The 22,487-nt window shown below is 39.9% G+C and overlaps 2 protein-coding genes and 1 long non-coding RNA gene across 5 annotated transcripts in view; all 3 read right to left on the bottom strand.

Annotated features, from left to right (window-relative positions):
• Nucleotides 1–206: 206 nt before the first annotated feature.
• LOC124289136 (E3 ubiquitin-protein ligase TRIM33-like) lies at nt 207–7,139 on the bottom strand. The gene is made up of 6 exons (XM_046725738.1): nt 7,052–7,139; nt 3,056–4,137; nt 2,480–2,544; nt 2,137–2,245; nt 1,275–1,340; nt 207–304 (listed from the first exon to the last, which is right to left on the bottom strand). Exons 2-6 carry the CDS (start codon nt 4,134–4,136, stop codon nt 213–215), a joined length of 1,413 nt encoding a protein of 470 aa, XP_046581694.1. The 5' UTR covers nt 4,137; nt 7,052–7,139; the 3' UTR covers nt 207–212.
• A 1,025-nt stretch (nt 7,140–8,164) lies between these two features.
• Nucleotides 8,165–22,487, bottom strand: part of LOC124289134 (protein PML-like) — a 33,811-nt gene continuing 19,488 nt past the window's right edge. For 2 of the 3 annotated variants that reach the window (XM_046725733.1, XM_046725735.1), the window contains exon 6: nt 20,569–21,654. In XM_046725733.1, coding sequence (XP_046581689.1) covers nt 20,978–21,654 — 677 coding nt within the window. In that variant the 3' untranslated portion in view covers nt 20,569–20,977. Of the gene's footprint in view, nt 8,280–20,568; nt 21,655–22,487 lie in introns of those variants that run through there. The other variant, XM_046725734.1, reaches the window with a different exon arrangement.
• LOC124289139 lies at nt 10,942–14,164 on the bottom strand. Its single transcript, XR_006901601.1, has 2 exons — nt 13,932–14,164; nt 10,942–13,135 (listed from the first exon to the last, which is right to left on the bottom strand). It is a non-coding gene; the product is annotated as an uncharacterized LOC124289139 (long non-coding RNA).

The following is a 22,487-nucleotide window of genomic DNA, read 5'->3' on the forward strand; positions in this document are numbered from 1 at the left end:
CGCCGATAAAATGACTACTGTCAATGATATCCTCTCCACACACCCCGACCTCCAACACAAGGTCTAGATCACCCAGAGGTTTGTCCAGTTCCACATCCGCCTCCACCTCCCAGTACACCAGGCTGCTAGAGGGCAGTGGGGAGGTGCTGCAGGTGCCTCTGTAATTCTTCAACATCTTCCCACTGGTGCCCAGTACCTCCATTCCTCGCCATTCAGGATGTTGGGTGTTGACGAGAAGGCCTTCTGTCATTAGTGTGCCTTCTGTAAAGGTTTACTCTGTCGGAATCAAACATCATCTTTGGACCTGTCAGAGGGTGAGACAAAATACAATGTTTATAGATAACAGTTAATATCTATCACATATATCGCCTATAATATTACGCTTGTTTTAGCAGCCTCAGACATATACATATTTTGTCATATAAATAATCGAATCACAAAGCCCTATATGCCTACCTCACTGGGAATCGTATCCCGACCTCAGTTTGAATCGTATCCTGCTCTACCTCCACCCCTATGGTTGTTCTTTAACTTCTTTTCAAACTGATTTTGTAGCCATACGTACACTTTGTGTAAGGTCAATATTCACGCACGATGAACTGAATGTCAACCTTGGGCTTAAGCAAAAATTACATTAAATGAAATGTTTCAATACCAAACCATATTGCCTATGTTACTTCATAATAGCTAAAACAAGCTAAAAAGCTAAAAGCTAGGCCTTTGTCACCTGTGTGTTTTGTACAGGTTTACTCTGTCGGAATCAAACATCATCCTTGAACCTGTCAGAGGATAAGACAAGATACAATGTCTATAAATAAAAGTTACTATCCAGCATACATCGCGTATGTTATTACGCTTGTTTTAACAGCCTTAGACAAACACACATTCAGTCGTCCTGGTGGTATCATATATAAGCGGGCTGATTTCGTCACGCCGAAAGTCCTAGTTCTATTCCCGACACTCGTGCCTAAATATCGGATGTTACAACTCATAGCATGTATCATTATTGTGATAGTGGAGTTTTTAAAAACTATAACATTTTATGACTATCCTTACAGTCGAGCTGTAAATAATAACTCGTTTATACATAACAAGTGAACAGGTCATATTACACTTCCTTGCTTAGTTGTCCTTGAATACATTGTATACTTGGCGGATTACAGTCGAGCTGTAAATAATAACTCATTTATACATAACAAGTGAACAGGTCATGTTACACTTCCTTGCTTAGTTGTCCTGGAATATGCTTAAACCTTAGAGGAAAATATACTTACATACAACTACATGTCGCGCTCTGTTCACTGCCCCAAGCACATGCAGACACGTGCCTTTGTCGTAGCCTGGAAAAAATGGTACCTTAAGCGTTACGTTAACACCAGAAAAGGTATACTGCAAGACAATGCATTGATAATTTTCCGGCTGATGCATGTAAAGCAAAAAAATAGAAAAATAATTGTTTTGAATAATTGTGAATGGATAGCAGTATTTATAAGAAATCTCTAAAAAAGATGAGAATTGGGAAAAATTGTAATTATAACAGTTCTACGAAAGATGAAGGAGTTTGTAAGGAAAGAAAGCTTAAAGTTTAATATGAATGATAACTAATTTTGATTTATTCTACTGGAATTGCTTGGGGCTTGTCTGCCAATGCAATGTTACATGCATAACGATTATAAGACGTGGATCGTCCTTCGTGTTTGGATGTTAAATTGGTTGTCGAATAGTGTTCATGGTTAAGATAGAACCCAAGGACAGTTACACCCCATTGTACCCCTGTCGGCGTTAGAAATACTCTTCAGACCAACGAGACCAACCCTGACTTGGTTGATGTCATCGTAACGAGACTGATACTTATGATGTCAATCACTATTGTCTTGTCCAGACTTGATTGTTTACAGGCGGATATAATATAACCCCAGTATTGCGGCGTTACAAACTCACATTTTATGTGTAATGATGAGGAGGCCTATTTAATACTGGTGAAGTGTAAGTGAAACAGTAAAACAATCCAAATTTCAACAAGTGTGAAAGTTACCACACGAGACACACGAAATCAAAAGGTTCTTAGCGAAGCAAATAATGACAAGACAGGGTTTCTGATCATCTACGACTGTATTTTCTACTGAAGAAACTTACCCATGGGGTGCAACTGAATTACGATCCCCTGAAGTCTGGATAAATCCTCCTGCAAAGTCTTCACCTTCTGTTCATTCTGAGAGGCCTCCTTTTCCAGTGCACTGATTAGCTGGGCGGTATAAACAAACAGAGCACTTTCAACATCTGAATATGTTTTAACTCTGACCATCGCTATTAAACATGTTATTTCAGTGACAATAGGTTGAGTGACTTCTTTTTAGTGATAAGCACATCATTTGCGACAGATAAAATGTATTAAATTTATAAACCAATAGAGCTACCGTACGTCTGCGTCTTGCGTCCTTCATAGGTTGAAACATAAACTCCAATTTTAAGGATTTACCGTCTGAGCCTCTCTGTTCTGTGTCTGAAGGTCATGAATATCTGCTTCCAGTTTCATCTGAAGGCCTGAAGAAAACATTAACAGCAGATATAGCCAGGAAATACACAGGGTACAACGCTAGTAGGGCTTTAGACATGTTATCCTTATTCCAAAACATGCTTATTGATGGAACAGGAGTAACCATTAATAGCATGTAAAATACACTTGTTTTTGAATAACATGAACGTATACCGTAGTTGATACAAATATTGTTCTGTCAAAGCTGAAGGCACCTGCGTGAATACTTCGAGGTAGCCTAGATTCGACAGAACCGATGAATTACGAATAATGAATGCATACAAAGGGGAAAACATTCACTTCATGACAACCATAGGTTCGACACAGCAGAGTGTGACTATTACAAATATCCTTCAGTAAACATATACACCCTTCCGACAAACACACTACCCAGAACACACTCGAACAATTGTATCACTATAATTTTCAAATAATAGAAAGAAGGTATATGTACTCATAACAGTTTACATCCTCACCTGATCTGGTTAAAAAGAACGTAAAAAACAAAGCGACAGTTACCTGTTTTAAGTGATGCTTCCATAGGTGATTCCGTCTGGGTAACTGAAGTCATGAAACTACCAAAGGATGATACTAAGGATTTCAAATCCGGTAAACCTTGCTTTGAGAAGACGACACACGGTTCGCATTTGTGAACAGCAGGAACGTCAGCCTTTATACAAGACTCAAAGGCCTGTGTGATGGAACTCTTCACTTTGTGGAGGTGGGAAGGTGAGGCATAGAGGAGAGTCTTGCTGCTGGTGTAGTCAAGGACTGTCTGGCAGCTTGTCTCTGATGACTCCAGGACAGGATGACGACTGCCATTGATCTTCCTCATGGAGTCTAAAAGCTGATCCAGCTCCACAAGCACAGCCTTCTCTCGCTGACCTATCACATCTCTCAGCTCAGAAAAGGTGTGTTGAACGGTGTCTCGAAGGGAAACGGCCTTCTCGTCAATACGTGTTGCTTGTACAATAACTGTTTCTTTTGCTGAAATGATCTTTTCCTTCTTCTCTGAAGCAGATTTTATGTAAGCCTTCAAGACGTCTTGTTCACGACTCAAGAACATATCAGCTGTGTCGGTACCGTGACTGGCGTGATCTTCGTAGAAGCATTGAAAACAGATCAAACAATCACAGTCTTTATCATAGACGTCCAAACGTTGTCCGTGTTTCTCACAGTCGGAATATGATCTTGTCGTTGTACATGGAAGATCAGAAATCCACTTCATTGTGTGATTCCTAGTTGCTTTCACCTCTGAGTGAGATATATGGCAGTGCTCGCAGAAATAGTCCTCACATTCCTGACACCAAGACATTGCTTGGTTTCCATCCACCTTGTTGGTACATTTGAAGTCGGACGGTCTGTGCTTCATTGTCTGGTTGAGGACGTCACCAAGTACAACATCGTCTACTGGGAAACTCCCAACATTTTTATCATGACTCTTCAAGCAGACAGAGCAGTCCAGGGTTGTGACTTCTGGTGACTTGAGACAGTCATCACATACAGGATGTAGACAGGGAAGCAGGTGGGGCTGTGGTCCTCTGTACCTGAAGGAGGTGCTGCACACCACACAATTGGGGAACACAGAGTCTGAATCCATCCTGTAACAAACACATCCATGACCACTCATGATATTACAACTTGGAAGATGTATACGGATCTTTGACGATCATACACCGTTTTAGACCAGAAGATTATCTGAACCTGATCATAGGACTTGAAAGGACTTTATGCCTCTTTGGGCAATATCTATATATTACGGCCAAGTAATCGTACATCTGCAAAATTTATATACACAGTTTATATGTTAACCATTGCAGTAATACGGTATATAATATAATAATATAATACGAAATTTAATATGGTGAGAACTGTATATCTTAATAACTAGTTGACAAATTGACCACCCGTCTTCTGGCTGCTAAATCTTATTAAATCTTGATTTCTGGTGTCCCCGCCCTGATATTTGCTAGGTATAAAATCAAACAATTTAGTTTGACGAGTTGGAAAATGTTTGTCTCAGAGTATCTTTTGGAACAGTGTTTCAGCACAAACTGTGGCACAGAATCGACCACGTTACTACACATGGAACACACGGACTCAACACAAGCTGATTTTGTAAATATCCTTTGATTGGACTACCTGTATGTGCCTCAGTCTACTCACATTTCAGAAAGATATCCTTGAAATGTTTAGTTTTTAACAATATTCCAGCAATATCACGGCAGGGGACACCAGAAATGGGATTCACACATTGTACCCTTGTGGGCAATCGAACCTGAGTGTTTGGCGTAATGAGCGAACGCTTTAACCACTTGGCGACTGATTCTTTTATACAATTGAGGATATCAACCATTTTATATCCGCTGGTGAAGTACAGGTGTCTTAACATAAAAAAAACAATTCGCCACAGGTCTCTTCCAACAGGAAACACGAACTCTTTTGATCCTCCTCTCATAGAAACACATGTCTGTCTTTGTGGGAATTGTAAAATGGATTTATCATGGAAGCACGCATTTGTACTGGTTATTGAGACTGGTCTGACAAATTTTAGGTTTGAATCCTGGTTTCCAGCTTCATCAGCACCACACCCATTCTCATGATTCTAACTACAGTGGTAAATTACTGAGACCAACATCACTACGGGCTTATCGAAACCATGACTGATTGATTGTTGTCTAACGCCGCACTCACCAATATTCCAGCTATATGGCGGCGTTCTGTAACTTAATAATCGAGTCTGGATCAGACAAACTAGTGATCAGCATCATGAGCATCGATCTACGCAATTGGGATACGATGACATGTGTCAACTGTCAAGATCACAATTAGTATAATGTATGCTATATTTTATGTTCGAGGTGTGATAGATTTGGAGTGAGGACTTGCAAGCTGGAGCAGCGATGTAAGCTGTGAGCGATTGTCTGTGTTGGAGATGTGTGTAGCATAAGAGACCATTGTATGTATCTGGGAAGTAACCTTTGCGGGGTCAGTCAAGTCAGGTATTGCTTGGGGGTGTACATGTATAAAGACTGATTTGAAAGATTGCAACCAGATAGAAAGTTTAAGTTTAGGTTGGATGGTTTTCCTGTATATTCGACTGGTGTGAGTATTATACTGTACCGTTATGCTATGTTTTAGTTAGAATGTGTCAATGAATTGTTTATACAGTGAGTTTAATGGCGTTTCACCTTAAAATATGTAAAATGTAACTAAGGTATTGTACAGGCGTAATGACAGGGCCGAAGGTAGCCCAGGGAGGCAGGGGGGCAGCTCCGCCTCCCCCCCCCCCGGCCCGCCAATTAGAATGTTTTTTTACAAATTACTTGTTGTACATCAAAGTATTGACATTACCCTCTTTTTGAGTGCCATATATCCTCACCGCAGCCCTGAAATCAACACCTAAACTAATAACGCAAAGATTGCGGGCAGTCCCTCTGACAGATGATCGGTACCACAATGATACACCTAATTACATATGATTACAACAACTAATAATCAATAAAATAAGGAATCCAGTGCAATGACAGAGACTACCCGGAACCCTGTAAACTGAAGGCATAGTGCGCAATACCTAATGATAATTAACGAACAAGTGACTTAATTAGAAAAAGGATTGCTTCGACCACACCCTCGTTCTGTGCGGACTCCTCATCATCCATTTGTGTCAAGATCGTTAAGTTGAGGGTCAAAATCGTGTTCCAATAGACTTGCAGCAATAACAATAAAGAATTGGTAGGATTTGTGAGTGGGGATCAATAGGCCAATCATCCATGATCATGTTCACGTTCAGTTTTAATCGATTACTTGCGATGGTAGCGTAGCGATCGGCAAAGCAAGCGGGTGGGGTATACCGAAGTGTCCGGCCTTGACATAATGTATTGTACTGTGAAGTATTTCGAGTCGGGGGTCATCGCAAATGTTTTATGGGGTTTTTTTTAACATCGTTAATCCTTGCATAGACACGAGGGCCTGTGGGTCAGTCAGCAAAGTATATCGTGTTCGAGCCGGGTATCCATGTTGAGTATGAACTGTAGCACGGTATTTCAATGTGCTATTATTATTAAATTCCGAACTGGTTCACGTGGCATTTTAGTGCAGGCATATTGAATGCAACCTTTACCCCATTTTACAAACGTCGCATATCTGGCAACAGGCTCAATGGCGATGTGTCTGTCTCAATATCGACCCGCGTCGATATCCGGCTTGAAATTATTAAGCACAAAAACAACATGCACTTAAACACAAACAACAGCCTGAACCGCCTGTACAAAGTCCCAGTTAGGAAAACAAAAGACAGATGCAATATCACTGAATGTAACACAAATATAACAGTTTGCAAGCTTGCAGTTAGTTCCTATTTCCTGGAATCGAAAGTGAAAATAGGAATAGCTGTTTTATCGAAAAGGTGTGCATACACAAATATTTTGTCTAACAGTATCTATGTGCATACTGAACATCATAAACATATGACACACACACTGACACAGAGATGTTATTATTCCCTATTATTACCTGAATAGCAGCTCAGGAGAGATCTACCCAGACATCGGCATAACTCGTGACATGACGACTGCAATGTTGACTGTGCGCTAGACAATAGTGTAACCTCCCTTGAATAGTGACACGAGAGTCAGAAGTTAGTGAACGAAGTCTTGTAAAATATCAATGTGACAACGAGTAGAAGAACACCTTGTCGAGTGGTGAGTGAGTGAGTATGTTTTACGCCGCTTTTAGCAATATTCAAGCAATATCACGTCGGGGATACGAGAAAAGGGCTTCACATATTGTGCCCATATGGGGAATCGAACCAGGGTTTTCGGCCCCTTTCACCGCCCCTTTTTAACCGAGAGGAGGTCATGGAGTGGCTTCTAAGTTCAGCTGCAATGCAGCGAGGTCTACGACAATCTACCTCACATGCTGTACCAGGGTGGACGTATGTATTTAACGTGGCGAACAAATGTAGGTTGTTCTTTATCATTATTTTGTTTCCACAATATTTTATTCGGTAGCAAAACATGACAGTTTGTCAACCCGATTAATTATTCACAGCTGCTTATAAACAAACTCAAGTATGTTTCTATAAACATAATCGAAATCAGGACAAATGTTAACCGACTCCAAACCAAAATCTTGTGCCTTATTGAAAAGCACGAACATTAAATACGAATATAAAACATGTATTGCAAATAGACAGAAAGGAGTGCACATACAGTTCAATATAATATTGTAAGGAATCAAATTGTGAACAATATAAAGTCAATATAAATGCTACAATGATATGAAAACGTCGGCATGGACAACACAAGGTGTGCAACAGTTTCATGATATCAAACGGTTGACGCTCCTTGAAGGAGTTCCCTTTTCCAGTCCTCGCTCTGAATCTCATGACCACCCACAAGCTTTTGGCCACCAACATTGGTCATAATTCGGGGACCGAACACATCATACCAAGATATCCGCATCCCCAAATTTCCCGACAGACAGAGGACGGACACAAATAGATGTCATAATGTAAACGATCCTAATTCGTGGACAACTCAAAAAGAATGTCATTCTCCAAATTCTGTGGATTTCTGGGGAACTTGTGTGGACCTTCTACGTATACAGCAGAACACTAGAATGAGTGAGTCAGCATGGACAACACAAAATGTGCAACAGTTTCATGACATCACAGGCTTGACGCTCCCTGAAGGAGTTGCTTCTTCCAGTCCTCCATCTGTATCTCCTGGCAAGACACAATCTTCATGGCAACACTTCTGGGGCCATGGTAAACCCCTGGCCATAATTCAGGGCCTGAACACATCACACCAAAATGTCCCGATGGATGACATCTATACAGCATATTTTCATTTGATCCATGTCGAGGAGAACCCCGTACTATAGTCTGACATACGTGTCCTCATCATTGTCAACCACGTCATCTTTGCTGGCTAGAGCATGTCCATTCACTGTCAGATACATTGCAATTGTGTTGCTATTGTCGTTGTATGTATGTATGTACGTCTGACTGAGTTTGGTTTTACGCCGCTTTTAGCAATATTCCAGCAACATCACGGCGGGGGACACCAGAAATGGGCTTCACACATTGTGCCCATGTGGGGATTCGTACCCGGGTCTTCGGCGTGACGAACCATTAGGTTACCCCATCCCCTATGGATGGATGGATGGATGGATGGATGGATGTATTTTACGTATGCGTGTTAATCACTGACTGAACGTGATTAGGACATGCTGGCCTGTTCTACTCAGTGTATCAGTGCATATATGTGGTACATATTCCAGTTCTCTGTGTGTAACGTGACATAATATGATATATATGTGGTATATATACCGATTGTCCTCTTGTGTGTATATATGTTCTGTGTGTGTGTGACGTGACATCACATAAATGTGGTATATATACCAATTGTTCTGTGTGTGTGTTACGTGTCATGTATGTATGTGGTATATATACCAATTTCCCTCTCTGTGTTTGTTACGTGACATGATATTTATGTGGTATACATACCAACTGTCTTCTTTCTGTGTGTGTGTGTTACTTGACATGATATATAGAAGGTATATATACCAATTGTCATCTTTGTCTGTGTGTAACGTGACATGACATATATGTGGTATATATACCAATTGTCCTCTCTCTGTGTGTTACGTGACATGATATATGTGTGTTATATATTCCAATTGTTCTGTATATACCCACCATGTGGATGGTTGCTCTGTGCTCGGTGTGTGTGTTTGACGTGATATGACATATATGTGGTATATATGGCAGTTGACCTCTGTGTGTGTGTTACGTGACACGACATATATGTGGTATCTAAACCAATTGTTCTACTTTTAACCACCTTGTGGATGGGTGCTTTGTGCTGGGTGTGGATGTTTTACAGCAGTGTTTTAGGACATCAGTATCAGGTTGCGACATCTACGTTGCGACATCTCACGGCAAGTGTGAAAGATGATAATGTTGCAGAATGGATTATACTCCGCGTTGCCGTACCTAGTGTTCCGGGGTGCCGTGGTGCTGACCAGTGGGATGTCCGACTGTCTGGTGTCCAGGAAACTATTAAGTGTTGGTGCTGCCAGGAAGTTCCCCAATACTCTAGGTAATCTCTGTCTTTGTTCTATGGAGGTATTGGATCCGAATATTTGATTTGGGCAGGAAGAAGGCTCGTGTGTCACGTAGAAGCTTAGTCTGTCATACAGACCCTGAAGCAAATATATCCAAGAAAGCCCACGCAAGTCTAGAAAATGTGGCAAGTCTAGATTTCCTCAGCTTCTGAAAATGAAGAAAGTCTCAGGGCTCCTTTTCATTATATATTTTTTTTTTTTTACTATGAATTTTTTTTCAGTAAAACATGTTCATTTCAGAGACTAGTTGTTAGTCTAGTAGAAGCTCAAAATGTCCCAAACGAAGAAGCTAAAATACCATTACATGGGAAGTGCGTGTGATGAATGTCCATATTAGCAATAGTGTAGTGTCGGGAATACTCCTCTTATTGTCTCAATTGTTATACTTGACTTTGCTCTGAATAGCATTCAGATCACTCACTACCTCACTCACTTACTCCACTCTCCTCACTCACTCACTCACTCACTCGTACACTCACTCACATCACTCACTCACTCACTCACTCACTCACTCACTCACTCACTCCTCAAAAGCCTCAAAGCCTTCTACTTTTCCCAATTCTCAATAACATCATCAGCTAACATTATATGTTATCTTCTCGAAGAAGTGAAAGTTTGCTGTACAACATGAACTAACGACGTTTTGTCTTGTTCTCAAGGGTGTATGCTTCCGGCCGTATCAATGCTTGTATTAGCATTGGCAAACTGTCTTCCGCTTCCGGTAGCTATAACCATACTGTGTGGAGCTGTTGGATTGGTAGGATTCGCTTTTGGAGGCTATCGCACTGCAATTCTCTGGAACCCTAACTGGTCTCGGGAACTGCATCAGCAGCATTGCTCCGTACATCGTGTCGTCCCAACAGTTCATGTAAGACGATACCAAACGAAACAAATCTTAGACTCTTACATCATACAGACTCACAATATATGTGATTCACGGGTCTAAAGTGTTGCTATGAGCGCTGTTTACTCATATATGGGTTCCATTGCTCCTGGGATCCGATAGTCATGGGTTCGAATCCCGATTTGGTATAACAACACCCGGTCCAGTGTTGTAAATGTTGCATATGCGGAGATTTCTTAAGATTTTCGGTGTGTTTTCACCCGATTTTCTGATATACAGTTTTGTTAATAGTTAATATGTGTCTGAGAGACTTTTGGTGACCGACTATCTCAATCAGAAAGATAGCATGTAATGGGATTTTAAACTTATCCGATTCATGACAACCATTTAAAGGGGTCACTGACTTTGCAAAACACAACACAACAAAAACGATGGTTCCTTTTTTTACTGACAATTTCTCTCCAAACGTAACTTGACAATTGACATGACAATTGTATTAACAATTGAAATGGTATTCCGTAAGTGCAACATAAGGCATGTAAAGGTGTACCGTTTTTATTCACAATATGTCCCAAAGAAACTGAATTAGAACCTTTTCAATCAGTTTGCCATGCATCACATCAACACAGATGTATTTTTGTTACTGTTGTTTTAAAGATGGGGTGACATTTTATACAGATATTGGGTAAATGTACATTTAACAGATCTAAACAATTTATCAATGTTTTGGAAATAAACACTAGCTATTTATATTAATGCACAAAATAAAATAAAAACATAACTAAAAATAGATTAACTCCTTTTCTCAATTTTATTATCACAGAAAATATGGATCTTTGTTATTATCAGTGTTTACGGTTAGGTTCCTCAAAATAAAATACGTTCTTCAGAAATCTAGTAAATCCTGTGGGATTATTTTAAGTGTCGCCCAAATGTTGCTGTTCATACAAAAATACTAATGAATAAAATGCAACATCTACAACATAAACAAGTAATGTTTAATACAGTCGCTGCCATATTGCACAAATATGGTTCTATATCATAAGCATAAAGAAAAAGAAAGCTCAAAACTAACTGGAATGTATCCGTGTACAACAACATCAGGAATTTCTGTTTGGAGATTCCTAGAATAATAATGATGTCTACAATTTCCAGTAAAGTAAATTCTTCATCTAAAACGTAACATTGATCACTAGTAATAAGATTCATGGGCAGTCAAGTGAAAATGAAGACGTCAGTTTACTATTTTGAAAGCAAAAGCAACAATCGGCTCTAACAAAAGCATTAAAGATATCAACCATATCAAACAAACATTTGTTATTACAATTAAAATCAAACTATTCATATCGTCAGTCTTGACTCAGAAGTTGAACGTAAGTATTCGAAGGAAGATTTCGAACTTTGACTTCTTCCGCTATATCGTCTCTGATATATAAAAATGTCTTGTTCTGGCATCCTCTCAAGGTCCCGTTTACTCTCTTATTCATTTGTATTATCAGAGAGTAGGTACATAAATCAACAAATAAACCAGCGACGTTCTGCATCTGTCACTCAAATCCGGGCTCATCGACACACACTTGTCTCACGAATGTATTTTTTGGTGTGTGTTTTTATGTTCATATTTCTTTATTATTACCTTATCGACAACAAAATGATACAAGAAGTATTTAATGGTCAAACGGATCAAAGGACAAAATGGTTTCATGTGAGATAGCATCCATTACTATCCTGAATCAATTACAACCTGGATCTTGGTTTGATTATACATTTGACTATATTCATTCGATTAACTTTGAAACCAATACTTTTTGGTCAAGAGGCATTTTACGGCTGTGATATGGACTTTAAGTGATTTATCACAACTCATATGATTAAGATGCAACATAGTCGAAATGCGATTCATACTTGTCATATGCGAGCCAACATATTATTTATCTTTCTAGTATTGTTTCGTTTAATTCTTTGGGGGGCTGGGGATCTGAGGGAGGGGAGAAAGAAATTTATAATCAGAGATTCATATTTCAGATATATGCACATTTTAAATAGATTCACATTTAAATCCTCATCTACAGACTCAATTATAAAAAACAATAATATCCCGAACCAAACCCACATCAACATCTCCAAATGCATCTAACCTAATTTCCTATCAAATGTACTTTCAAACAAATCACCTGTAGCAAGTTCCTTATTCTTCGAACACGCTAGAATACATTTCTCTATCAATTATGCTGAACGGCCATATGTAATCTCTGCACATATTTAACATTTAAGCGAATGTCTAAAAACAGGTGAACTTCATGTGATCCTGATGTCTACCAGTGTAGAGCTGTGACTGTAGCCTCGATATCAATTCCCTTCAGTACACATGTATGGCGTCTTCGAGAAGCTTCTTTTTCCAGTCTTCCATCTGTAGATCTGGTCCACTCACGAGTTTCATTTCAACTCTCTTTCGGCTACTATAAACTGCAAATACAGGCCACATCTTTCTCTTGTACCCAGCACTATGTTGTGGCTTGCTGTCAGCAATACATCCAGTTCCCAACATTTCTATTTTGTTGGTGTCCAGGAAGGATACCGCCATCTTGTCAGTATCAACAAGAACTCGTACCTTTTGTCGTAGCCTGGAAAAAATGGTACCTTAAGCGTTACGTTAATACCAGAAAAGGTATAATGCAAGACAATGCATTGATAATTTTCCGGCTGATGCGTGTAAAGCAACAAAATAGAAAAATAATTGTTTTGAATAATTGTGAATGGATAGCAGTATGTATAAGGAAATCTCTGAAAAAGATGAGAATTGAGAAAAATGTAATTATAACAGTTCTAAGAAAGATGAAGGAGTTTGTAAGGAAAGAAAGCTTAAAGTTTAATATGAATGATAACTAATTTTGATTTATTCTACTGGAATTGCTTGGGGCTTGTCTGCCAATGCAATGTTACATGCATAACGATTATAAGACGTGGATCGTCCTTCGTGTTTGGATGTTAAATTGGTTGTCGAATAGTGTTCATGGTTAAGATAGAACCCAAGGACAGTTACACCCCATTGTACCCATGTCGGCGTTAGAAATACTCTTCAGAACAACGAGACCAACTCTGACTTGGTTGATGTCATCGTAACGAGACTGATACTTATGATGTCAATCACTGTATTGTGTTGTCCAGACTTGATTGTTTACAGACATGTAATATAACCCCAGTATTGCGGCGTTACAAACTCACATTTTATGTGTAATGATGAGGAGGCCTATTTAATAATGGTGAAGTGTAAGTGAAACAGTAAAACAATCCAAATTTCAACAAGTGTGAACGTTACCACACGAGACACACGAAAACAAAAGGTTCTTAGCGAAGCAAATAATGACAAGACAGGGTTTCTGATCATCTACGACTGTATTCTCCACTGAAGAAACTTACCCATGGGGTCCAACTGAATTACGATCCCCTGAAGTCTGGATACATCCTCCTGCAAAGTCTTCACCTTCTGTTCATTCTGAGAGGCTTCCTTTTCCAGTGCACTGATTAGCTGGACGGTATAAACAAACAGAGCACTTTCAACATCTGAATATGTTTTAACTGTGACCATCGCTATTAATCATGTTATTTCAGTGACAATAGTTTGAGTGACTTCTTTTTAGTGATAAGCACATCATTTGCTACAGATAAAATGTATTAAATTTATAAACCAATAGAGCTACCGTACGTCTGCGTCTTGCGTCCGTCATAGGTTGGAACATAAACTCCAATTTTAAGGATTTTCCGTCTGAGCCTCTCTGTTCTGTGTCTGAAGGTCATGTATATCTGCTTCCAGTTTCATCTGAAGGCCTGAAGAAAACATTAACAGCAGATATAGCCAGGAAATACACAGGGTACAACGCCAATAGAGATTTAGATATGTTATCCTTATTCCAAAACATGCTTATTGATGGAACAGGAGTAACCAATTCATAGCATGTAAATTACAATTGTTTTTTAATAACATGAACGTATACCGTAGTTGATACAAATACTGTACTGTCAAAGCTGAAGGCACCTGCGTTAATACTTCGAGGTAGCCTAGGTTCGACAGAACCGATGAATTACGAATAATGAATGCATACAAAGGGGAAAACGTTCACTTCATGACAACCATAGGTTCGACACAGCAGAGTATGACTATTACAAATATCCTTCAGTAAACATATACACCCTTCGACAAACACACCACCCAGAACACACTCGAACAAATGCATCACTATAATTTTCAAATAATAGAAGGTATTAATAAATAGAAGATCTGAAGGTATATGTACACATAACATTTTATATCCTCACCTCGATCTGGTTAAAAAGAACGTAAAAAACAAAGCGACAGTTACCCGTTTTAAGTGATCCTTTCATAGGTGATTCCGTCTGGGTAACTGAAGTCATGAAACCACCAAAGGATGATACTAAGGTTTTCAAATCCGGTAAACCTTGCTTTGAGAAGACGACACACGGTTCGCATTTGTGAACAGCAGGAACGTCAGCCTTTATACAAGACTCAAAGGCCTGTGTGATGGAACTCTTCACTTTGTGGAGGTGGGAAGGTGAGGCATAGAGGAGAGTCTCGTTGACGTAGTCAAGGACTGTCTGGCAGCTTGTCTCTGATGACTTCAGGACAGGGAGTCGACTGTCGGAGGAAAAGGCCTTCTCGTCAATACGTCTTGCTTGTACAAGAACCGTTTCTTTTGCTGAAATGATCTTTTCCTTCTTCTCTGAAGCAGATTTTATGTATGCCTTCAAGACGTCTTGTTCACGACTCAAGAACATATCAGCTCTGTCAGTTCTGTGACTGGTGTGATCTTCGTAGTGGCATTGGAAACAGACGAAACAGTCACAGTCTTTATCATAGACGTCCAAACGTTGTCCGTGTTTCTCACAGACGGACTGGGATCTTGTCGATGTACATGGAAGATCAGAAATCCACTTCATTGTGTGATTCCTAGTTGCTTTCACCTCTGAGTGAGATATATGGCAGTGCTCGCAGAAATAGTCCTCACATTCCTGACACCAAGACATTGCCTGGTTCTCATCCACCTTGTTGGTACATTGGAAGTCAGACGGTCGGTGCTTCATTGTCTGGTTGAGGACCCCACGAAGAACAACATCATCTACTAGGAAACTCCCAACATTTTCATCATGACTCTTCAAGCAGACAGCGCAATCTAGAGTTGTGACTTCCGGTGATTTGAGGCAGTCTTCACATACAGGATGTAGACAGGGAAGCAGGTACGGCTGTGGTCCTCTGTACACGAAGGAGGTGCTGCACACCACACACTTAGGGAACACAGGGTCTGAATCCATCCTGTAACAAACACATCGATGACCTCTCATCATATTACAACTTTGAAGATGTATTTCATACACTGACAAAGTATTTCAGATTAGAAAAATATTTGAACCTGATCATATGATTTGATGGGTCTTTATGCACCTTTGGGTAATATCTATATATACTGAACATCATTGAAAACGCACCACCTGTATTAGTTTGGATTTCCAAGAGCATAAATGAGCAATCGGTGTAAATTTTACATGCTTTTGTAGTCCAATGATTGGTAAAGAAAAGAAACAAGAACCAATCCAGCAAAACAGTGAAGTTTTAATTCAGCTGACCATGAAAGAAAGATAGAGTCATATTGGAAAGTCAGTAACGTGTATGACCACCGTTAGCACCAACATTCTTTTGTCGTCTTTTGTGTTATTAACAACATTTCCAACGTTCATTTTCACTCTCAAAACAATCCTATTACCATATTTCAAAATTTCAATGATGTTCAGTATATTACGGTATTAAGAATGGGATTCACACATTGTTACCTTTCATGGAATTTTGGCAACTGCTCGGTGTCTTAGAACATTTATTCACAGACTGTAGTAATTCATTATTGTCATATGTCATACAATCATTTCCTCGACAGTAAGCAGGCATTTTCTCCAAAACCATCGGCAATCATGCTCACTTGTCTGTCATAGATGGCCTTGACATTCAAGTGATCTGAGCAGATCTGCAGAATCTGAATTAGGCCATCCGATTGGTGGAAAATATATTATACTGTAAGATTTTGACTGTTTGCTAATGGGCGCGAAATATACTGGCCACATAAAGAAACTGTGCACACAGAAAATATAAAGACAGGCAGACAGCGTCTTTATGCATAAATAAAGGTGTGAACATAGCAAGTATTGGAGACAATCACACTTTCATGCAGGTGCCAGGCGACGTGACGTCATTGATGGTGGCCAATGGACTTGCAATGTGTTACTGCACGTGCAGCTTGTGCAGCTGCACACAACATGTGAAACTCAGAAATTGATGTCACTGTCGAAAGCTTGATCTTTGGTCATTCAAACTTTCACAAATTCACATGAAAAGTCACATGCACATCATGCCAAGATTAACATGTGCTCAACGTCATGAAGCCATTGGAATGGTTCGAGCAGGCATGAGCCAACAACAGGTGGCAGCACATTTCCAGTGCCATCGTAACACGATATCTGCATTGGTCAGGCGTTAGGGTAATAGTAATGACGTCGCCAACCACCCACGTTCTGGGCTTCCCCGAGTAACAACGCCAAGACAGGACAGATGGATTCGGGTGGCTCATATCAGACACAGGTTCCAGACGGCAGTGACCACGTCCCAAACCATTCCCCAGGCCTTCATTTTGAAAATTTGGTAGCTTCGATGCACTGCTGTATTTCACGCGCATGATGGTCATACCCATTATTGACTTTGTGACTTCGACGTGTGACCCCCGACTCAATTTTGAACTTCTGACGCCATCGTTACGGATATTGTTCATGTTCTTTTGACATGTTGTTGAGGCCCGATACTTCAGCTTATAAAGTGTCTACATCATGTCGCCTTTTCTGTGTTGTATTCCAATTCTGAAGGAATTTTCTGTGTGCACAGTTTCTTTAAGTGGCTAGTATATGAACTTTGCCATATTCCTTCTATTTTGGATGATGTACAGAACAGTAAATTGTTAAGAATAATTTTAGAGGTTGTCAAAATGCATTTCGATATTGATTCATTTTTAGGAAATTATATTTATAAATATTTAACCTCTAAAATTATTCCTACCAATTTACTGCTCAGGTCACTTAAATGTTAAGGCCATCTATGGCCGACAAGTGAGTATGATTGCCGATGATTTTGGAGAAAATGCCTGCTTACTGTTGAGGAAATGATTTTTAGATGTTGCAATAAGGTTTTAGACCCGTGGAATGCCGCTGCCGATCGAATCTTGCCCCACATAGGTGCTGTCAACGTGGCTGGAATTAATAAACGAATTTAAAAAGGTGAGTTTTCGCTGTCTTGGGTGATCCATGATTTTGGCTTGGAATTGCGGAGGTAGCTGTTTTCGGCGAGTCGTGGCGTATAACTTTTGAAATAAAGATCCGATTGTGACCATTTATAGTTCATTTTGTAGGGAAATCTTCTCGCTTTCGATCAGTAGGCCTGGACGGGGCCTTAAAAATAGTTTACGTGGTGAAATCTAACTTTGATTGAGGAGGGGTTGGTTCCGTCGTTACATCCCTTTCCTTTTTATATAGTACTAGGGTAGGGTCTATATACCTATATGTCTTTCTAAGGCTGTTTCTAAGCGTGATACGCCCCTGTGCTTAAATGAACCAACGAATCAGTTGGTATATTACCAGATGGTGGCCACATGAATACGTGCAAACACCTAGTTGCGGGTACAGCAACGTGTAGTGAACTTGGACAATGTACTGTGACTATGTGTCCCAGTCCAACCAGCTGGGAATGGGTACCTCGTTAGGATGAGAAAGCCGCAATAACTCGGTGCGCCTAGTGGCAGCAAGAGTTGTATGATCCCTAGGGAGTTGAGATTGATAATACGATGTGCCGTTGAGATTGACATCCAATGATCGAGAGAAAACATACCAGCGCCTTGAGCATGCACTAGTTACCTGGATATGTGCGTTATATAAATATCCTATAATAATAAATAATCCTATAATTATTATGTACTTTCAACACACACCCTCTAATCAGGTTTGAATAGAAAGCTTGAGAAATTAGGTCGGGCTGTCGGTGAGCGCGGGTTACATCCTACTGTATTATAAGGCATTCATTGACTACACCTTTGCTTTTCGTTTAATGAAGGGTTTCATTCGAGATCGCATGAGCGCATGAATACAAACACCGGTTCATTAACTTTCTGATCTGTGACGTCATGCACCCATTTGACTATGAATGAGTTCTCCTGCATATTAATTTCCCTCAACCAAACGAAGGTCCTGCTCCCACTCTATATACTACTGTCATGTGTAACATATTACGTATTATCCGCTCGTCACGCCGAAGACCCGGGTTCGATTCCCCACATGGGCACAATGTGTGGAGCCCATTTCTGGTGTCCCCCGCCGTGATATTGCTGGAATATTGCTAAAAGCGGCGTAAAACCATACAGGTGATTCTTAAACCTGTTTAGAGATAAACATTTGCAACATATGGTAATAATTATGTTAGGGTGTGTTTTTATCAAATAATATTACGTTCACCTTTCTTTTAGTTGTAGGTGTTTTATAGGTTTAATTCTTTATAATAAATAAATAAACGAAAACAAAACAATACAATATACGAGTGCTTTGGTGATTTTAAGTACCACTGGAATCAAACAGGAATAGAGTTATCGTCCTTGTTTAAAGTATTTCTGATGCGCCAATATGAAATCCTTCCAGAGGGGCACGAGTTGCTATTCGTCTTGTCCCGGAATAACATGCTGTGTCTGTCTCAACGTCGACCTGAAATTATGTCTGAAGGGGTCGTTGTCGGCACAGGTACTACAGATATGTACCCCAGGTACGTTTCTGTATACAGACATGTACCCTAAACAAAGACAAACTACAGAAACGTACCCGAGTCAATATTCCGCGACCCAATACCGAAACCGTATGTAGTTATTCACGTTCAGCTGATTGAGAGTGGTGTACGTTGTGCACCGTGAAATATTCGTTATACTGTGTATGCTCTTATATAACGATATCAAATGCATCTAATACAACAGCATGACAGTTCCGATCAAGAAAACTCCACAATGCAGAATGGAATCGTCCTAGGGTACATTTCTGTATTCTGATTATGGCCAGGGTACAATTCTGTATACAGAAACGTACCTGGGGTACACATCTGTAGTAACCGTGCCGACAACGACCCTTTCAGCGAAATTATGGGGTATAATAACAACATGAACACAAACAACAGCCCGAACCGCCCATACAAACACTCAATAAAGAAGACAAAAGACAGATACAATATCACGGAATGTCACACGGACATATAAGATCGCAAGGCAAGCCTGACTGTCTGTCGTTAGTTGCAACATCCTGGGATCGAAAGGTTAAATAGGAACAGGTGTTTTCCAGAAAGGTTTGTATAATAAAGATGTACACACACATTTTATCTGACAGTTTATAAGTGCATAGTAAGGATCATGTTCGTATGACACACACACAGTTAATATTCCCGTTACCTGAATAGCAGCTCAAGAGAGATCTACCCACACACAACGACAAAACTGCAATGTTGACTGTGCGCTAGGCAATAGAGTAGCCTCCCTTGGATACTTACACGTGATAACAGTTGGTGAACGAAGCGTTGTAAAATATCAGGAGACCACGCCTTATCGAGTGGTGAATGAGTGAGTATAGTCTGGTATGTTTTTACACCACTTTTTGCGATATTCCAGCAGTATCTTAGCGGGGATACGAGAAAAGGACTTCACACATTGTACCTTTGGAGAATCGAACCCGGGTTTTCGGCGTGACGAGCGAACGCTTTAACCAAACGCTAACCCCACCGACCCTCTTTTGCCGAGAGGAGGTCATGGAGTGGCTTCTTACTTCAGCTGTAATACAGCGAGGTCTACGACAATTTACCTCACATGTCGTACCAGTGTGGACGTATGTATTTAGTGTGGCAAACGAATGTAAATTGTCATTGGTTGTTATTTTGTTTTCTCAGTATTAACAGTTTTACTTTTAGTCAATAACAGAACATGACTGTTTGTCAACAAGCAGAATTTATTCACAGCTGTTTTATAAACAAACCTTAGTATGTTTCTATGATCATTTGCGAATTCAGAACAAATGTTAACCGACTCCAAACAAAATTCTTTTGTTTTATTAAAAAGCACAAACATAAAATATGAGTATAAAACATTTATAGCAAATAAACAGAAAAGAATGCACATACTCTTCAATATAATACTGGAAGAGATCTAAGTTGTGGACAATGTGAAGAGAAATCATTACAAGATATAATCCTATATATTATGCAATATTTATGTACAGTTGATTTCAAACGTATATGGGCCTTGTACAAATAAGGTACAAAAAACAGCTGACAAGAATGCTGCAATGATATGAGTGTGTTGGCATGGACAACACAAGGTGTGCAACAGTTCATGACATCACGGGCTTGACGCTCCCTGAAGGAGTTCCTTCTTCCAGTCTTCCATCTTAATCTCCTGGCCACCCACAATCTTCATGGCAACACTTCTGGGGCCATGATAAACCCCAAACATTGGCCATAATTCAGGAGCGGAACCCATCACACGAAGATGTCCGCATCCCAAAACCTCCCGTTGGATGATGTCAAGATAGCATATTTTCATTTCATCCATGTCGAGGAGAACCCCGTACTGTAGCCTGGTATGCGTGCCCGTATCATTGTCAACCACGTCATCCTTGCTGACAAAAGAGTGTCCATCCACTGTAAGACACAGTGCAATTGTGTTGCTATTGTCGCTGACACCAATCAGGAGGCTCGACGAAGATGGCTGGCCAGTAATATAGGCTGAACTGTCCATGACATCCTCTGCACACACACCGACCTCCAACAGAAGAATTCCATCACCTAGAGGCTTGTCCAGTTCCACATCCGCCTCCACCTCCCAGTACACCAGGCCGCTAGAGGGCAGTGGGGAGGTGCAACAGGTGCCACAGTAGTTCTTCAGAGCTGGTCTTTTAGGGTCTGCCTGTATGCCGTGGCTTTTGTTTGGCCAGTGTCTCCTGTTGATAAGCATTTGCTTATGGATGTGTACCGCCCTTCGGTTAACCCTTTCTGGATCAAACATCATAACTGGACCTGCAGATGAGAAATATGCGATGAATGAAACACGAGATAATCAGTGAGATCTCGCTACTTCTCTTAACCATTTCATGTGATCAAGCCTATCAAGCTAGAAGGACTTCATACATCCATCCAATCAATAATGAAATAGAATTACAAAACAACATATGTATGCATGTGCGTGCGTGTGTGTGCGTGCATGCGTGCGTGTGTGTGGATGTATTAACAAAATAAGAAATATCTGAAAACTTGCTTTGCTTCCACTCAGTTTTATCAGTTGTTGTTTTTTTCTTGTTTTTTTATATTTTTTATTGGTTCCCAAGATAACAATGTCATATGTACAAAAGTGATGTACAGACAGATAGGTGATGTGCAGGTACTATGTGAATTACATGTTAATACACATATATAAGTCAATAAAAGAGAAATACGATATCAGGTGAATATGGACACATTTTAAATTCATCAAAGTACTGGGAAGAGAAGGCCCATTTATGATTCTATTTTATTATTTTTTTTGCATATATGGTTTTCCACAAACAATATTTCTTTCAGAGTTTTTATAAATAAAGTTATGTTTGGATGTGTATTCTTAATACTGCATATGTAAATGTGTCTTTTTGCTGCAATGATGATGTGATTTAGTAATATATAATGATGTAGAGTACCAAACCAAACCATATGTTTTGATGATAGCAATATATGAGGGTATACATTGTTCAGCCAAAAGTGTACTAGGTTTTTCCAAGATTTTTGTGTCTCCTGACATTCCCAGTACACATGAGAAACACTCTCAATTAGATCATTGCAGAAACAACATAGACTGCTATCAACTTTTTTTCATTTTA

The sequence above is a fragment of the Haliotis rubra genome, unplaced genomic scaffold (assembly GCF_003918875.1).
Source record: "Haliotis rubra isolate DU_JTF1 unplaced genomic scaffold, ASM391887v1 Scf434, whole genome shotgun sequence".
Lineage (NCBI taxonomy): Eukaryota > Metazoa > Mollusca > Gastropoda > Lepetellida > Haliotidae > Haliotis > Haliotis rubra.